This window comes from Chiroxiphia lanceolata, chromosome 3 (assembly GCF_009829145.1).
Source record: "Chiroxiphia lanceolata isolate bChiLan1 chromosome 3, bChiLan1.pri, whole genome shotgun sequence".
NCBI lineage: Eukaryota > Metazoa > Chordata > Aves > Passeriformes > Pipridae > Chiroxiphia > Chiroxiphia lanceolata.
This window is the reverse complement of record NC_045639.1, coordinates 16,859,713-16,876,491: the sequence shown is the minus strand read 5'-3', so window position 1 is coordinate 16,876,491 and position 16,779 is coordinate 16,859,713. Positions and strand designations below refer to the sequence as shown.

The 16,779-nt window shown below is 39.0% G+C and overlaps 1 protein-coding gene across 11 annotated transcripts in view; it reads right to left on the bottom strand.

The window, feature by feature from the left end:
* Positions 1–16,779, bottom strand: part of CDC42BPA (CDC42 binding protein kinase alpha) — a 187,267-nt gene that overhangs the window by 117,658 nt on the left and 52,830 nt on the right. For all 11 annotated transcript variants that reach the window (XM_032683892.1, XM_032683893.1, XM_032683894.1 and 8 more), the window contains 2 exons: positions 7,934–8,025; positions 1,629–1,712 (listed from right to left, as the gene is read on the bottom strand). In XM_032683892.1, coding sequence (XP_032539783.1) covers positions 1,629–1,712; positions 7,934–8,025 — 176 coding nt within the window. The remainder of the gene's footprint in view (positions 1–1,628; positions 1,713–7,933; positions 8,026–16,779) is intronic.

Here is a 16,779-nt window from a genome sequence, read left to right as displayed (position 1 = left end):
CACCTCTATCTGTATGCTGCTCTTGCATTTTTGGACTGCCTGATTTTCCTGTGTATTTCAGTGTTAGTGCAGCACACAGCTAGCAGAGCCAAAATGGGTCATTTTCCCCAGCAGCAGTAAGAAGTGAGTTCATCAACATTTAAAAATGACAGGTTAGGGTTGTGGAAGGTCATGCTTTGTAATGCATTTTCACTCCAGATGGTTCTCTTTCCACTGTATACCCATGGGTTACAAATACATGGAAAAACATAGCTGTAATTCTTTTTAGGCTAACGCTTCAGACTTTCAGAAATTCAGCTGGACCCATGGGAAGAGTATTTTTAATACCTTGCATAGAGAAAAAATTTTCAAACCTATTTATAACTGTATTTTAATGAAAAGAAACAGTTTTCAAACTCACTTTAAAAGGGTACATTTAAAAATAGAGTGGAACTTTATTTCTGGTCTTTTCTTTTTCACTGAAATAATAAAACTTACAGTAGGGACATTTGTCTTGGAGAGAAATACCTCTGTATCAAGATTAATGCTAGATTGCTCAGTATCTGAGTAATTTCTGGATAAAAAGGAAACACATTGTACACATCTACCCACAATCTGCATGCCATTTATACTTCTTAATGTGATAACATTTTCATTAAAAGAGACAGGATGTGCACAATCAGAAACTGGCTTTAATTTGTCTGAATACTTTTTTTTCAAAAGTGTTACGGTTTCCCATTGATCTCATTTCCTACCAAGATGTAATTAAAACATAAATGCGGAAACCAGAATAAACTTGGAAGCAACTGAGCAGCAAGGTAGTCTGAGAGCAACAAAGCTGAGGTCTCAAATAAAAACTGTAGGAGTCTATTTTTAGGCATTTTATTTTTAGTATTCATAGATTAGGATTTTCAAAGCAAATTAAATAGATACATGTTCCATTTAAAATTAATACACAGGTCTTCGGGTGTAGACTGTATTTTATAAGTTTCTTTCCAAAGGAATGCAGGGAAATATATCAAGGACTTTATGAAGAGCTGAATTGTATAATGACAGTAGGAAGCTAAGGCAAAGCAGGGCTGGTAAAACTGCTGTTCCACCTTTTTCAGACACAAAATGGACTCCAGCTTTAATGAGGAACTTTTTATCACAGATTTTTGCAGATGGACATTTTACGAAACATGCACTCAAATTTGAAACTTTTATCTTTCTGATTTTTCAACCTACTAATTGGGCCTTGACTAAATTCTAACTACTGATAAACTAATAGGCTTGGTGAGTTATAGCTCAGCAATTACCTTTTTAAAGCTCAGTAACTACCTTCCACCATGGAAAAGACTTGCTAAAGACTACATTCCTAAGTGGAACAAATGCATTAAAAGATCACTTGTGGAGTTGGTAATTCTTGAGCAATTACAAAAAAGGTATAATGTCAAAAACATCCAGCCTCACCTAAGTCAAGATTCCATGCCATTTTAACCCTTCTGACGAACTGCTTTAAGCTTATTTAATATTAATGTTTATACTGTCAGTAAATTGTGAAGCACCTCCTCAACCCCTCTAACACACAGAGAGTCTCGTGGACAGAGAAGTGACAATCAGCAAAGTAAGGGGGTGCATGATCATGGAAAACATTACTGTAATCTTACTTCAGCTCTCTTCAGCATCTCCCACTTATTAAGTATCTTCATGGCAAAAACCTTATCTGCATTCTTCAGTTTTACCACTGCAACCTGGAAAAGGGAAAGGAAAGATAAATAAGTTACAACATGAAAACACATCTTGTTTTCATTTTTATGTAATCTTTCAGTTTTGGAGGTTTTGTCCTGAGTGTTCCGGACATGTTTTTACCATCCACACAGTATCACACCATTGCCATCAAGAAAGAAATATCAAAACAACAGAGGAAACTTCCACGTCTATTGTAAGCTTTCATTATGTATCATAGTCTCACTATGTATCATTTTTTCTAGGTGACTGTCAATGAACAATGGTATTTCTGACCATCACAACTCTTGCTCTATCACACTCTAACGAGGTTGTCTCTGGCACTGTGCTTTATGTTCCTGGACTTCAGTCTACACGCTAATTTAAATTATAGAGGCGTCAAGAAAAGGTAACAGCGTAGCAGACTGTAAATCAAAACAAACAAGGTATTTTGAGTTTTAAACAAAATCAGTCTGTCGATTTGCCATGAAACAACTTCCACTCTCATTTCATATAACATACCAGATTTTCTTCAAAGGTAGTATGACTTCATACTTTTTTCCCACCTGACGTTCAATGAGCTCTTTATCATGCCTGTTGTCAGTAGCAGGGAAACACTGAAATCCGCAATTTCTAGAGAAGTAAAACTTAAGGAACACAAGTCTACCCACCTGCCCCTCCTCCCCCCATAGCTTCTGAAACATTAAATATCATAGGCCTCTGTAATAACAAATTAACAAAGTTCACTGACACAGTCCTTTTCTGAGAATAGTAGTTTTGTTTAGCTATAATATAAGCTAACATAAAATATTTTTAGGAAAAAGGGAGGGAAGAAGTTTACACAAACATGTTCACCCAGTTCAGGCTTCCGTGGCTATGGAAAGCTCATACTCATTTAACCAAAATGAGTATGAATCTGCCACAAACTCAGAGTTGCTAATGAAAACTAGACCAGACCACTGCACTATCATCCCAACTATACAAAAGTTCAGCAATCAATACATTTTAACAACCATTCTCCAACTATCCTGTTCTGCCTCTTCCCTTTCAAATAAATCTTAATGCTTATACAGATAAAAGTTTATTTCTGTGTGCATCTGGTTACAAACCAACATGCTGCCATATAGATTATCATCATCTTCATCCTGCAGGCCAGTGACAAAAAAATACGAAGGTTGAATCCTACGTTCCTTTCACCTCTTTCATAATCAGTAAACCAGCTACGTGTGAAGACAGTGATAACAAAAAAGAAAATACAGGATCAGACAGTTTGAAGAAAGTGTCAGGCAAACCTCTTTCAACCATCTTCAAATGTGTCATCAGCTGCAACAGCTTCATGAACACGGCAAAAGCGCAGGCTGAAGGACTGCAATACCCTGATGTCTAAGCCAAAGCATATCTCCAAGTGTTCCTCTTGCCTAGCTACAGGTTCACAGACGGAGCAGCTGTCACTTCCCATATGTGCGGCACCGCATTATCAACCCTGCTCTTGGCACTGCTGCCTCCTGGGGTTACGGGGGGGAGCGGGAATGGGGCAGGGGGGGAGGAGGGGATAGAAAAAAGAGATGAGGTAGAAAAAAAGGAGATGGGATAGAAAGGTACTACATTTACTTGTTTAAACTAGTCTACGGACTGAAATTCTTAAAGGTTACTGCATGCATGAGGTTCAAGTTCAGACTTGGGATCCCTCGAGGAACTTTCAGTTTTGAAGCACAAAAATAGATTATTAATTTAGCCTAGAATATAATAATTTTAATTCATAAAGACTGTGTGCTCTGTTGTGCACGGTACCCAAAGACTGGGCATCACATCTTTCTTTAAGAGGGAAAATATGAATCCTCTACGGTGATATATAAGCCACAGTGTAGATTTGATCCTCATTCTCCTTTACCATCTAAAACTAGTTGGAAACTCTGGTAAGCCATTATCTGTATCAATTTCTTATGACCAAAGGCGGGAGGAGAAGGCTTTAATGTTGCAACTAGTCAGCATTAAAACTGTTATCATACATAACTTGGATGAGTTCTGCCCTAAAGACCTGTAAGGGTTTTGGGACTGATGCAGGGAAAAATTAAAAGGTTGCTCCTAGAGCTGCCTAGCTGCTGCTGTCCAGCATGAAAAATAAGTTTTTCCCCACCATTAACCATTGTAGGAGAGGCACCCAGAGGCATAAGACAATACATGTATTTCAAGGTCACCTTCAGGATTTCATTTCTTGCCTGTAGCACGCCCAATTCTGCAAAGGTTTTTATTCTGCAAAGGACTCAGTTACTGAAAGACATACACTAACTGCACTGCCGTCTAAATTTGCAGCCTCCTATTCAGCATTCACTTGGACACAACTCGAAGAGCTATGGCACTGCCTTTGGTGAACAGCTGGAGCATAGGCCTTCTGTGGCATGATCAAGGGCTCGGTACCTTCTGCGAATGTGTAACAGCATTGAAGAGTGACTAAAGAACAAAAATAGACTTGTGCTTACCAGCTGTGTTTACAATCAGTCAGAAGCTGTCTTTTAGTCTGTGAAAGCCATTAACGTTATTCCATATCAATAATCAACACACAGACACACAAAAGACACACAGACCTCATCATCTTTCTGCAATCACAGCATCTTTTTGGGGGTGTCTCAGTGCTTTATGAAAGTAAATTCTAAAATGTTTATTCCAAGGCTATGAAAGAAAAACCTGACACTTCAGCGATGAGTAGTGCAGTTTCTAACTGTAACAAAAAATTCAGAATCACGATTACAAACCCAGGTAGTATTTACATATACACAGAGGTATCTACTACCTATACAAAGGCACAAATACATAGAGAGTGCTGTTTTGATCTTTTCCCTTCCCCAGTGAAGCTGTCAAGACAGAAGAAAGGGTAATCATTCCTGTCGAGTTATCCTGAAGTGTCTTGCTACTGGAACTTCTTAAAATTAGACTTTAAAAAGTTGGGGTTTATTTAAATTTATATTTTCCTGTGAGCAGCCCAGGAAAAAAATTATTGGTATGTGCTGATGTAAATATCTTGGTTTAGTCAGATATGTTGGTTTGGTTTGGTTCTTTTTCAATTCTTCCAACAGTTTTCCATATTTCCCACAAACAGCAGTATAGTTTGGCATGCTGTCAAACACCTTGTGCCCCAAGCTTGGCTACTTGTCTCTACGATACACTTTTCCTTCACTTAAAAATCAATAGTCTTACAGAGAAAAAAAGCTAAAACAGAAACAATTCAAACTGAAATGACAAAAAAAAAGAAGAAAAAAGAAAGTAGAAAAAAGATTCAGCATTGGTTTTCTTGCCCAGCAAGAGCAGACAGACCTCCAGAAACAAGAAAAGGGAATGCTACTGTTTATAACTATATGACAAAATCTAGGAGTAACTGACTAGTTCTCAAGTTACAAAATTTATCATCCTCAAGATATCAACAATATAAAGATGTAATATTTGCTTGCATAAGCATGCACTGAACTTTCTTTTTTAAGCAATAATAGAATCAACTGAAAATTCTGGTATTAGCTAGAACCAAGAGCTGTTGCCCAGTTGCTTCACCATTCCTAGCAGCGTTCTTCCAACTCCAAGTTTAAAGTCTTTCTGTTTAGAATTGTTTGTTAAGTTTTTCAGACTGTGCTGCTCGAAGCCAGCACAATGAAACACTTGAAGCCCACATTATTAATTTTACCAGCATAATCCTGCTCCTCCCCCAAGCAAAACATCTGTGCTTTCTAAAGACAGCGCTATGGTATAAAACTGTAAATAAGTAAATGTATGCATGCAGAAAGAAGGGGTATGTCAATAATTTGACAAAAAGGAAACTTTCTCAGACTGGTAGAAAACAGCGTAAGAGGAAAAACAAAGTTAAGTACTAGGAACTCTTGGAGTTACAAGCAGTAACTAGTTTAAACTACTTTTTGTCTACATTAAACTTGTAAAAACAAAAAGGGAAATATTTCTTGACTATGCAAATTGAAGAAATTGAGTAGTGTAAAATCAAAATAAGAACAAGTCTGAGACAGTGCCAAAGAAAACTTGCACTAACTTTGTAGTCTACAGAATTTCAGAATTATGTTGATTCAGGAGACAAAAATTACCCCTCCCAGTAACCTAGAGAAACCTTGGTCTCATTTATAGTTTGCTGGAAAGAAAATACATTCTTTCAGATTTCTTAATCTGCCTCAGTAAATAAAAGTATTTTGCAATTTAATATTAATATAGTTTTTGGTGGTTTAAGTAGCACTAAAATTTAGTGGTCCTTTTTTCAACCTTGTTCAGACATTTACCGGTTATTTTAAAGCAAAATTCGCAACTTCATACAGAAGTTGTATTCTCAGACAAATGTCTGTGTAGGACTTGAAACTTGTCTTTGCTAGGCTAGTAAGAAAATTTAGCATATATCCTTCCAAATATTTATTAAGTCCTACTTTAGGAACATAAAAACCCAAACATCTTCACTGAAAGGACTTCAGTTTTTCCTTACTGAAGATTTTGACAATTAAGTAGAGTCATGCTATCCTCAGATAAGGAATTAGAAAGAAACACTGTTCCTAGAAGAGGAGAACTAACCAATTACACAGATTGTCCCCAGAAGAGGACAGGGAAAGTTACATTCTCACTATTCATGGGATGATTCACCACAAAGAACTTCCTGAGAAAGAACTATGGTTTCTTTGTGGTTTAGCGGCTGTGGTGTTTGATGCTGATTTAGCAGACAAAAATTACTTCTCTTATAAACAGAATATAAGGCAGGTTTCATGTATGATCCTTCTGACAAGGAAGCACCAATATCAGCAGTTTTTCCTATATTTAACACAGTTTGTACATGAACTCAGCTGCAGTTCCTGTGGTAGCACTGACAAAGGCTGATCTTTTAAGCAGAAGTGTTTACATCAAAATGGACATTGCAACATTCTTTGTGGCAGAGGTTTAGACTAAAGATAAATTATCCATGAGTAACTTCAGCCTTCAGTCTCCTTTATAAAGAAGCTTTACTCCAGATGGAGCAAAACCAAGAGTGCTAAAGTAGCTAAATAAATACAACTCTTTTTTTGTTATTTTTACAGCTGCCCGATGATTACATTTGCACGTAAGCATCAGAGTATGTAGTGACACACACTACAGTACAAATTACTATTCCTTACATACTACCTGTAGGAGTCTACTCTTCCATAATCACAGACTAGTAAAGACTAATTTTCACACACGATGCAAACATGTAAGTGAACCTGAAACCAACTCTTCTCCGTCACATGCCAGAGCCTCCAGAGATTCTCTCTTACCAAAGAGAACTTCCATTTCCAAAGGCAATGAAGACATTGATCAGAAAATCTTTTCTCATTCTTAAAGTTTCAGTTCACATGTATTTTTGGCGGTACGGAGTACCTTCTGCAGAAGCTTTACACACTACCCACATCTGCAGTATATTTGGCTATGAAAAACTCAGGGCACTGCTGTACACTAAATTGTTCTTCCTAAAAGCACAGTGTCCTGCATGAGAAACAAAGTTCATGCACCCAAAATAATTAAGAAAAAGGGGCAGAAAGCTAACATTTATTTACTAAAGTTTCCTCAACCTAGTGATCAACAGCCTTATCTGACAACTTCAAATAAGAGGTGGCTTAATCAGAAGCAGTAAAAATTTGTATAGTTTGACAGTGGTAGGTGACTACTGAAAAAGAAACTAAAATCTGCTAAAGTCTTCAAAAGAAATGCAGGACAAATATTCAAACATTCATTAAGAATAGGAAACTAAATGACAGGAAAACAGAGATTTCTCTATGTTCCTAAAATGTCACTATCAATAACTGGTTATGTAAGCTGCTGAAAACTATTAGTACTGTAATATATTATATATATAATATATAGTATATACTGGAACAGTACTATAAAGTACTATTTAGTTATTAGAAAGATTAGGAATTACTAGATCTTTATACCATCAGTAACTCACTGGCCTCAAACTACTGGCTGGAAAGAATTACAGTCAAGGAAATGATTTAACATCAGGCAGTCAAAACATGGTTTTTTGATCCATGTGAACTTCTCTCAAAATTTACAAGACTTAAAAGAGCTGTCAAAGAATGTATAAATCAAAATGTCCTTCCATCAAACATTAGGTAGGCCTACAATGTCCATTATGGCTAAATAATGTAAAAACCTGTACACTAGTGTATTACTACTATCTGTCTTCTCCTCAGTGCTGCAGAGTACTATCTGCAAGAGTACTATTCACACCCTTCCACCTCCTTCACATACATACCTCCCCAAAGGCTCCTCGACCAATCACCTTCAGGATCTCAAAATCTTCTTTATGTAGTCGCATCTGTTTCACTTTAGATGTAAAAGGTTTGGCTGAAAAAAAGGGGAAAAAAAATCAATCAAAAAAAACCCCTGAAACAACAATCCTCACAAAATCAAAAAACAAGGTAACAGTAAAATAAAATAGATGGAACCAAAGCCCCCAAAACAATGGACTTTTTGCTTATACCTATATTCTCTACTGTAATATAATGAAGTTTAAAGCTAGAAATAATGACAAGTAAAAACTAAGCCAAAACGGCTGTGAGAAAAAGTTTATGAAGTAAGCTTGCTTTCACCTTTTTTTTAATTTAAAAAAATATTGTATTAATTGAATATTGTATTCATTGAATACAATACTGTTTTCAATGAAAAATTAAAATGTTGATGAATGGTAACTGGAAGGGCAATATTAGCCTAGATGATGTATCATGCAGTATTTTTGGAGACTACTTCTTCAAGATAGGGGACACTTAATAGTCAATTCTTGGCTTCTGGAAGAAGAGTTGTACAGGAGACATTAACACATTGAGTGGAAAAACTGAATTTGTTAATAAGCTTCATTTCCCTCTTATTTTCCCCCTGTTATAGTATCTTTCAAAGCAGTAAGTCCAACAACTTTGTATTCCAGACAGGTAACCCCCGTGTGTTCTTTGCAGTAAAACAGTATCAGGAGGACTGTTCCTCTCCTTCAGCCCCATTTAGCACTACAATTAACCAGCCCTGGTTCAATAATACACGCTCTCTGCCTGCATGTAAAACATCCAAGTTACTGATAACTGCACCTCAAAACCTACATAACACAATCTCTGGCAAAAAAAAAAAAAAAGAAAAGAAATTAAAACTTCAAGTAATTAAGAAGAAAAAGAAGTTCTTTTTAAAATTATTGTTTAAAAATCACTGATACAGACAATCTATCATTCAACTCAGAAGTTTGATATCAATATTCACTTCAAGGCACTACAGCATCCTTGTCCAAAAGCCTACTGTCTACTATTCAGCAAAGCAATTTTATAAACCAAGTCAAGACACAAGCTACTTGTAGTTTTAATATCTAGAAATCCCCAAAAAACTTTTTTTATCCTAGTCCTTAAAGTAGCATTGTAAATCATATTTGAAAAACAACTCCACAAAAATGCAGGGTCTTACACTTGTTCTGTTAAGCAATCCAGCACACTTCTACTAACATTAGTGGGACAATGGATTAAACCCTTCAAAAATCTCAGGGGTTCCGAAGTCTGAACTCAGATTATTTTTCTAAAATATCTCAGATGCCAGAAATCAATTCTCTACCAGGAGTTACATCTGTTATAACTACAGAAACATCCAGGGCTTAGGTCCAAATAGTAAAGATACAGCCATACAACACTGAAATTTTCCCTTTAATGATACTTCTACTTTACCTTTTATAAATAAATCTATTCAAAATTTTTATTTATACAACCAAAATACAGGTTTCATATTGCATTTTAAACACTTCCAAAATGTAATTTAAACAGAAGTATATTACTCAATTTCACAGAGATTCGCCAAACTTTCAATTATTCTTTTATCCCTTAAAAGGAAGGGCTTGCAATAGAAAAAGCAAATGATAAGAAAATGTACTGCCTTACTTGGACAGCCTCAGCTGTAGTGTACTAAGTGATTGAATACAAATATTAATACTACTGACAAATACTACTGAACAAATTAAAACAAGCCATTAGGGCCTTTTAACTTGAAAAACAACTGATTGAAAACAAACATGCAGTTCTCAACTTCAACATTTTTTGACCATTATAGGTCTGGCTAGAGTACAAGGCAAAATATCTTGCTAACAAGCAACAGCATAGCTGTTTAAACCACAAAGCTCTTCCTCACTTTATATTCCAAGGAAAGGCCTGTCATTCTTTAATTATTACATTCTGAAATCTTCCAAGGTTCCCATAGGGACACTGGAAAAATAAACATCGCTATAACTACTTCAGTAAAATACAGCCGACAAAAATAGGTTTGGAGTAGGTTTAACGATTTGCAGTATCAGCATTAGTGGAAAAGTTTGCAAACCCTCCTCTAATTTTTTTAATCACCTCTAGCAAAAGAGATGTCAATGTATAGAGAAGCAGTTTTATAAAGAAAGATACATCCCTAGGGGAAAAAAAAAAGAAAATTTAAAAAAAAAAGGGGGGGGGGGGAAGAAGAATTGCCCTAGGAATGTGCCCAAAATAGTTTGTTCCAAAAAAGGTCAATTTGCTTTATCATCAATGTTGTTTGTCTGCTGTGCAAACATCTGCTGTTCTTGTGGCAACAGCAATGTTAAGTACAGAAAACTTGGCCTGGTCTGGGTCTTGGAAGGCCTGTCTTCAGACAGCCGTGTCACACATCCAGCCTTCCAGACTAGGAGGTGAACAGGCAGACTTTTTGCAACCGGTCTGGCAATGTCACAAAGGTTGTTACAAAGGGAGCAAAGTGTCAGGCCAGGGAATGGGTCTTCCAAGTGCAACGTGCTCCAAGGGGTCCTTCAAAAGCAGCTCTGCTAAAACAAACAGGTACAAGCTCTCCCCTGTTTACATCCCCATCTCCCTGAAGAGAATCAGCATGAAGTGAACAGAACACAACATCCTCTTTTTCAGCAGGAGCTGCGGTTTCCTTGATCATAGATACCAGAGGGACACACTGTCTTCGCAATTTTTTGAGAGCAAAAGGCAGTATGAGCAGTTATTTCCTTTGGCACTTCATTCAACCTACAGAAATACACAGTGGCATAGATGATTTTTTTCTACACACACATCTCTTTTCAAGGTTGCTAGCCATGTGTGATACAGATTAAGGTCCAGCAGTTTGCTGTGCCAAATAGAACTCTTCCTCCTCCAAATGAGGAGTAAGTGTGGGCAGCATGTCCCTTGGCTCTTCCTGGAATTTCAACTCAGCAGGAATTGAAGTTCATTATATAAAAGTTTCAAATTTGGCAATTCTCTATGACCACAAGTCAAATGCAGTGTTTATGGAGGAGGTTACTCCAAATAATATTCCATGTTGCTATCAATCTCTGTAGAGGAGATGGACAGATAAGACTTGACCTATAAAAACTGTTCTGTGAAAACACTTGGTCACTCCACCTGGCCGATACTTCCGATCTAACCCTGCCTGGGAAAACTGCACCACCACCCTCTTGGCAAGATTCCTTTCACTTATTCAACCAATTAAACATGGCAAGAAAAACCAATCTCCCAATTCACCCTCGGGGTAACCAATGTCTTGATGTAGTAAGATAAGCTGCATTTTCAAACAAGGTGAACCTGTCATGACTATTCCTTCAATGTACTGAAGTCTCCATGGGTCTTTCCCCACATTTTATGTTCTAGTCATTCATTCCACTTATGCTTATAACACACACAATAAAATTCAGTAAAAGGAGAATATTACAAGTGTTAGAAATTTAGATTTTTTTTCCCAGTTGAAATTTAATCAGAACTTCACTAGAAGTAACATGCTAAACACAGAGAAAAACAGTCAGGAAGACTCTATGTGCCAAGCCAGGCATGCAGAGGAACATATGCTCTACCCCCTGGCCCTGAAAAAGAGGATTTTATTACAATTACAACAACCATCCAGCAGAAGAGAGGCAAAACAATGGGTTCTGCAGTAGCGACATTGAGCTTCAACAGTCTGTTTATCATATTTATGTGGGAGGGAAGCAGTTACCAGCATTACTTACAGCACACTTAATTTAATTTAATGTATGTATGGTCAGTCTTTGCGAACGAAGATTTGGGAAAGGTCTTTACCCTTCGCGCCTGCGCAGTGGATTTTTTAGGTGAGACACAGGGTGCGCTGAGCTGAGCCCACCCTTTAATCCTAAGGTTCATCTACCAGGGCTGAGCAAGCTTGGACGGTGGCAGTGAGGTCCTCAGGACGTAAGTTTGTTTAGAGTGACCTTCTCTTAGATGGATGGCCTTACAGGGCTGACGAGCTCCATCTGCCCGGGGGAGTTTCCCTGACCGGGAATCGAACCCGGGCCGCAGCGGTGAGAGTGCTGCATCCTAACTACTAGACCACCAGGGGTCCCCCATTTAATTTAAACACAGAGGTTAATTTTCAAACTCTCAGAGATAAAAGTCCACCTCCAGAAGAGCTGACACAGGGACTACAGCGACGTGGTTTATAGCCCAATATAGTTTAATACCATGATTACACCGAACAACATCAAAATATCAAAACAGCACTACTGGACGCTTTACTTGCAAAGTTAGTTTCATACTCCCGCCTTTCTCTCCCTCCAGCTCCAAGCTTTTGTCTGCAGAGCTTGGGCAGGCCAAGCCCTAGAATTCAGATTTTTCAAGGCTAACCTGCTGGCAGAGGAAAGGAGTTAGTTGTGAGCTCCTTCCTCTTCTTCCCTAACCCGCTACTACCTCTTTCCCTCCCCAGAACAGAGCTGCTGTAGGCATGGGTTGAAAAGAACTCAAGTGAGATGAAGGTTATGTTGACTGTTAAAGAAAGTGCTGCAGACTTGGTGCAGCAATTGGAATGGGTCCCCACAACTTATTTAAATAGGAAACAGGACAATGTTTAGGAATTCCTCTTGGTGTCTCACTGATGCAATAGTTGCTTTTGAATAAACAGGCTGGCTAACTCTGCTAAGATGGAAGACACTGTACTGCTGACTGCCAGGTTGCAGTAAGATATCCATATCTTACTTCCCAAAGGAATTACAAAACATGTGATCCAGGTATCCCACAGCAAACCCAGTCTTCTGCTCACTGCATTGTTCAATGTAAAATGCCACATGAAGCCAAAGGTATAGAAATTAAAAGCTGTATCCACCAGATTTGTCAACAGCGATGGTGAAAGTTCATTATCACAGAATCACAGGATATGCTGAGTTGGAAGGGACCCATCAGGATCAGAGTCCAACACTCAGCCCTCCACAGGACCACTCCCAAGAGTCGCACCATGTGCCCAAGAGTATTGTCCAAACACTTCTTGGACTCTGTCAGGTTTGGTGCTGTGACCACCTCCCTGGGGAGTCTGTTCCAGTGCCCAACCACCCTCTGGGTAAAGAGCCCTGACACAGCTTCAGGTCACTCCCTCGGGTTCTGTCACTCATCACCACAGAGAAGAGATCAGTGCCTACCCCTGAAGGAAACAGATTGGAAAAGAAAACAACCACCATGAGAAACTAGTTGCTTGTCATTTCAAGACAAAGCCCCCTTTTCCTTCATTAGTTAAAAATAATTATTAAAATACATACAGAGCTTTACAACACAAAGGAGAAAAAACACATAACCTAAGAGATTGTCACTTAACTGAATACCAGAAGGCTCTCTAATTCTTCCTAGTGCTGTCCTTGGGGGCAGGGGGGAAGGAAAAACCTCCCAACAATAAACAAATGAACAAACAAAAAACCGCACAACCCCCTCCCAAAACCCCTCAAACTAAATGACCACAAACCCAAAGCAAAATAATGCATTGACAGCTCTGTTTTTAAAAGCATTCTGCAGTTTTGAAATTTCTGCTAAATTCCTGAAAGGAACTTAACAAGTGTTTCTATTTTACAGACTCAGTCCAAACCCGAAGTATTTATTTTCCACTGGCTTCTATCAGCTGTGACTATGAAACGTGTAAATAGCATTTTTGAGTTAAGACAGACCATAACTGAAGGTTTCAAAAAACTCCGGAAAGGAAGTGTGAGAGAAAACTACTCCCAGAATAAACAGTATTTCTCAAAACAAAGTGGAAATAATTGACAATCAGCAAGGCAGAGCTGCTTAAAGGCTAATCTGAGAGGAGATGGAAAAGAAATCTCTCCTCTCCACCCACTTAAGGTTGGCAGAACAGTCTAAGAAAGCTTTGTTGCAGTTTCTGCCAACTCTCCAGAGGAAATCAGGATGAAACACTGTAGTCAACAGCGATAGCAGCTGAACCACAGAACATTTGTTAAGGTAATGTAAAAAATAAAAGCCACAAATACCCTTCTCAGTTTTAACAGTTAAGATTCATTTTTCACTCCCTCAGAACATTTTTAACATGTTTTTCCTGATGAACAGTTAAGTGCCAACATCTGTAAGTACAAGTTAAGAATCTGGCATTTTCCAAGAATGAGAAGCATGTCCACAGATTCCTGTACTACGGTGTAGAACAGACACAATATTTTGGATCGTAATGTGTTTGCACTTAAGTCAAGTAGAGACCATCCAGACATCTTTGGCTACAGCTACCACAAAACATTCTTCAACAGGAACTTTAAAATCAGAGAGAAAAATAAAATATCTTTCCCAAGCAATCTAGAATAGTTCTGTTTTTTCATTTCCCAGACTCAGATGAAAAATAATCCCTTCGTTCCTGAAACACCCACTGCAGATCTGGACAGCGCTTCCATACCACATCAAGATATGGTCATTATTGTTGCATATTACCATTCTTTCCTGTCCCAAGAATTTCAGTAAAGCACCCTATGTTTAAATATTATTATACTAGCCAGCAAAGTGAAATATTGAACTTTAATTCATGCTGCTGTGGACTGGAATTCTGAAGCAAGATTTAACTGACCGTGCTACAAGACTCCTGTTCCACCTAATAAAGAGGGTGGAAATGCTCTGGGAGAAAATCAAGAGCAGATAGGAAATAAGTTTTGTGATATTTAAAAACCCTGAAAGGCTAACAAAGGAGAAGGAAAAAGGTGGTCTTAGGCTTACAAAGCAGAACACTGCTCAGACTCCATCCCTCATGCTGTCATAGAGCTGGAAACAAGTCAATTAAAATCACACTTCTGACAGTGAAGCTTGAACTTCGTATTCCTCAATATCTGACATGTAACTCAATATGCTGGTATTTGACTGCCAAAAAATGCTGGACATTTAAGCTGTAAATAAAATCAATCATACCTGTGCTTAGAATTACTAAATGTTCTGAAAAGTCAAAATAAACCAGGCATCAAAAATGAATACCTTAAGTAAAAAATCTTAGTTCCTCACAGCGTTATTTTTTATTATGTAAAGCGGAGATAACACCTTCTAATCTGACTAGGCTCTTGAAAAAGAGCTGTTTGTGGAACATTGTGTGTTGATGAATATCAGCGAAAAAAAAAATCTAATATTGTGCAATAAATAGAATGCGCAACCACACTTCAGTGAGAGAGGGGAAAAAAAAGAAAAAGGAAAAAAGAATGACTTGCATGTCAAGTAACAGCACTCCACTGTAAAGACCAACTATTTTTTATGACCACAGCAGAGGCCTGAAATATGTACTCTCTGAAGTATTGTGGAGGCATCATTAATTCCATAATTTCCTTTGTTCCACATTTATGGTTTTGCATCCCTAATTAAAGAATTGTTCAATATATATTTTATTTATAATCCAAATAATCCTCTCAATGAAAAAAAAAGGAAATTAATCTTCTCTAGAAATTCTGCTGCATGCTGTAGTAACATAGAAGTGTTTTACCAGAAGAAAGCTAGCAACTTTGGTCCACAGAACACGGGCATCCAGTACATGACCCTCACTCACTGCAGGACCACTGCTGCAGGTTATCACTCTCTTCATGGACCAGCACTAAAAAAGGACCCTGTTCAGCTTCCCAGGTATTCCACAGCACTGTAGGAGTCTCTATTTCTGAAGCTACAGAAAGGATACTAAGGGATGCTCAAACACCAGTAAAATATTGCAGTCTGCCTTACACTGCCTTCTCTTGCCTCACACAAATACACGATCCAGTTTCACCTCTTGTCTGCTGTGACTCCTTATCCCAGCACTTTCCTCCTCAACTACTCAGTCCTAACCTCTCCCACAGACTCATCATCCAGGATCACTCTGTCCTGTCCCCACACTGCCTTGCCACTTTACGGGATGGTTTCTGCCCACACCGTCCGCAATTTTCTCCACATCTGTGCCAACGTAGGGGGTTTCTGTGGCTGGGTTTTGGTAGGGGATGGGGGCGGCTGCAGGGGTGGTTTCTGTTAGAAGCTGTTAGAAGTTTTCCCTGTCCAGCAGAGCCAATGCTAGCCAGCTCCAGGATGGGTTTCCTGTCCCTGGCCAAGGCTAAGCCAACCAGGAGTGATAATAAAGCCTCTGTGGTAACATATTTAAGAACAGAAGGTTGTTGCGCAGAAAAAATTCCAACCAGGGAAGAGTGGAGTGAGAACAAGGGAATAATAAGGTGGACACCAAGGTCAGTGCAGAAGGAGGGGAGGAGGTGCTCCAGGAGCTGGAGCTGAGGCCCCTGGTGCAGACCATGGTGGAGCAGCTGAGCGCCTGCAGCTTATGGAGGACCATCGGGGTGCAGAGACCCACCTGTAGCCCATGGAGGAGCCCATGCTGGAGCAGGTGGATGCACGAAGGAGGCTGTGGCCCCGTGGGAGCCCAGGATGGAGCAGGGTCCTGCTGGAGACCTGCAGCCCGTGGAGAGGGAAGCCCACGCTGGAGCAGGTTCTTCCCGGGTAGGACTTGTGGCCCCTGTGGGGGACCCACGTCAGTACAGCTCATCTGTGAAGGACTGCACCCCATGGAGGAGTGACCCATGGGACAGCAGTTTGGGAAGAACTGCTGCCCAAGGGATGGATTCACGCTGGAGATGTCCATCGAGGACTGTCTCCCATGGGAGGGACCCCACGGGAGCAGGGGAAGGACTCCTGTCCCTGAGCAGCGGCAGAAACAACAACTGACCATAACCCCCATTCCCCATCCCCCTGAACTGCTGGGAGGGAGGAGTGAGAACACGGAAGGAAGAAGGGGTGGGGGGAAGGTGTTTTTAAGATTATTTTATTTCTCACTCTTTTGCTCTTATCCTGTTAGAAATAAATTTAAGTACTATCCTCACTTTTTAAGTACTAT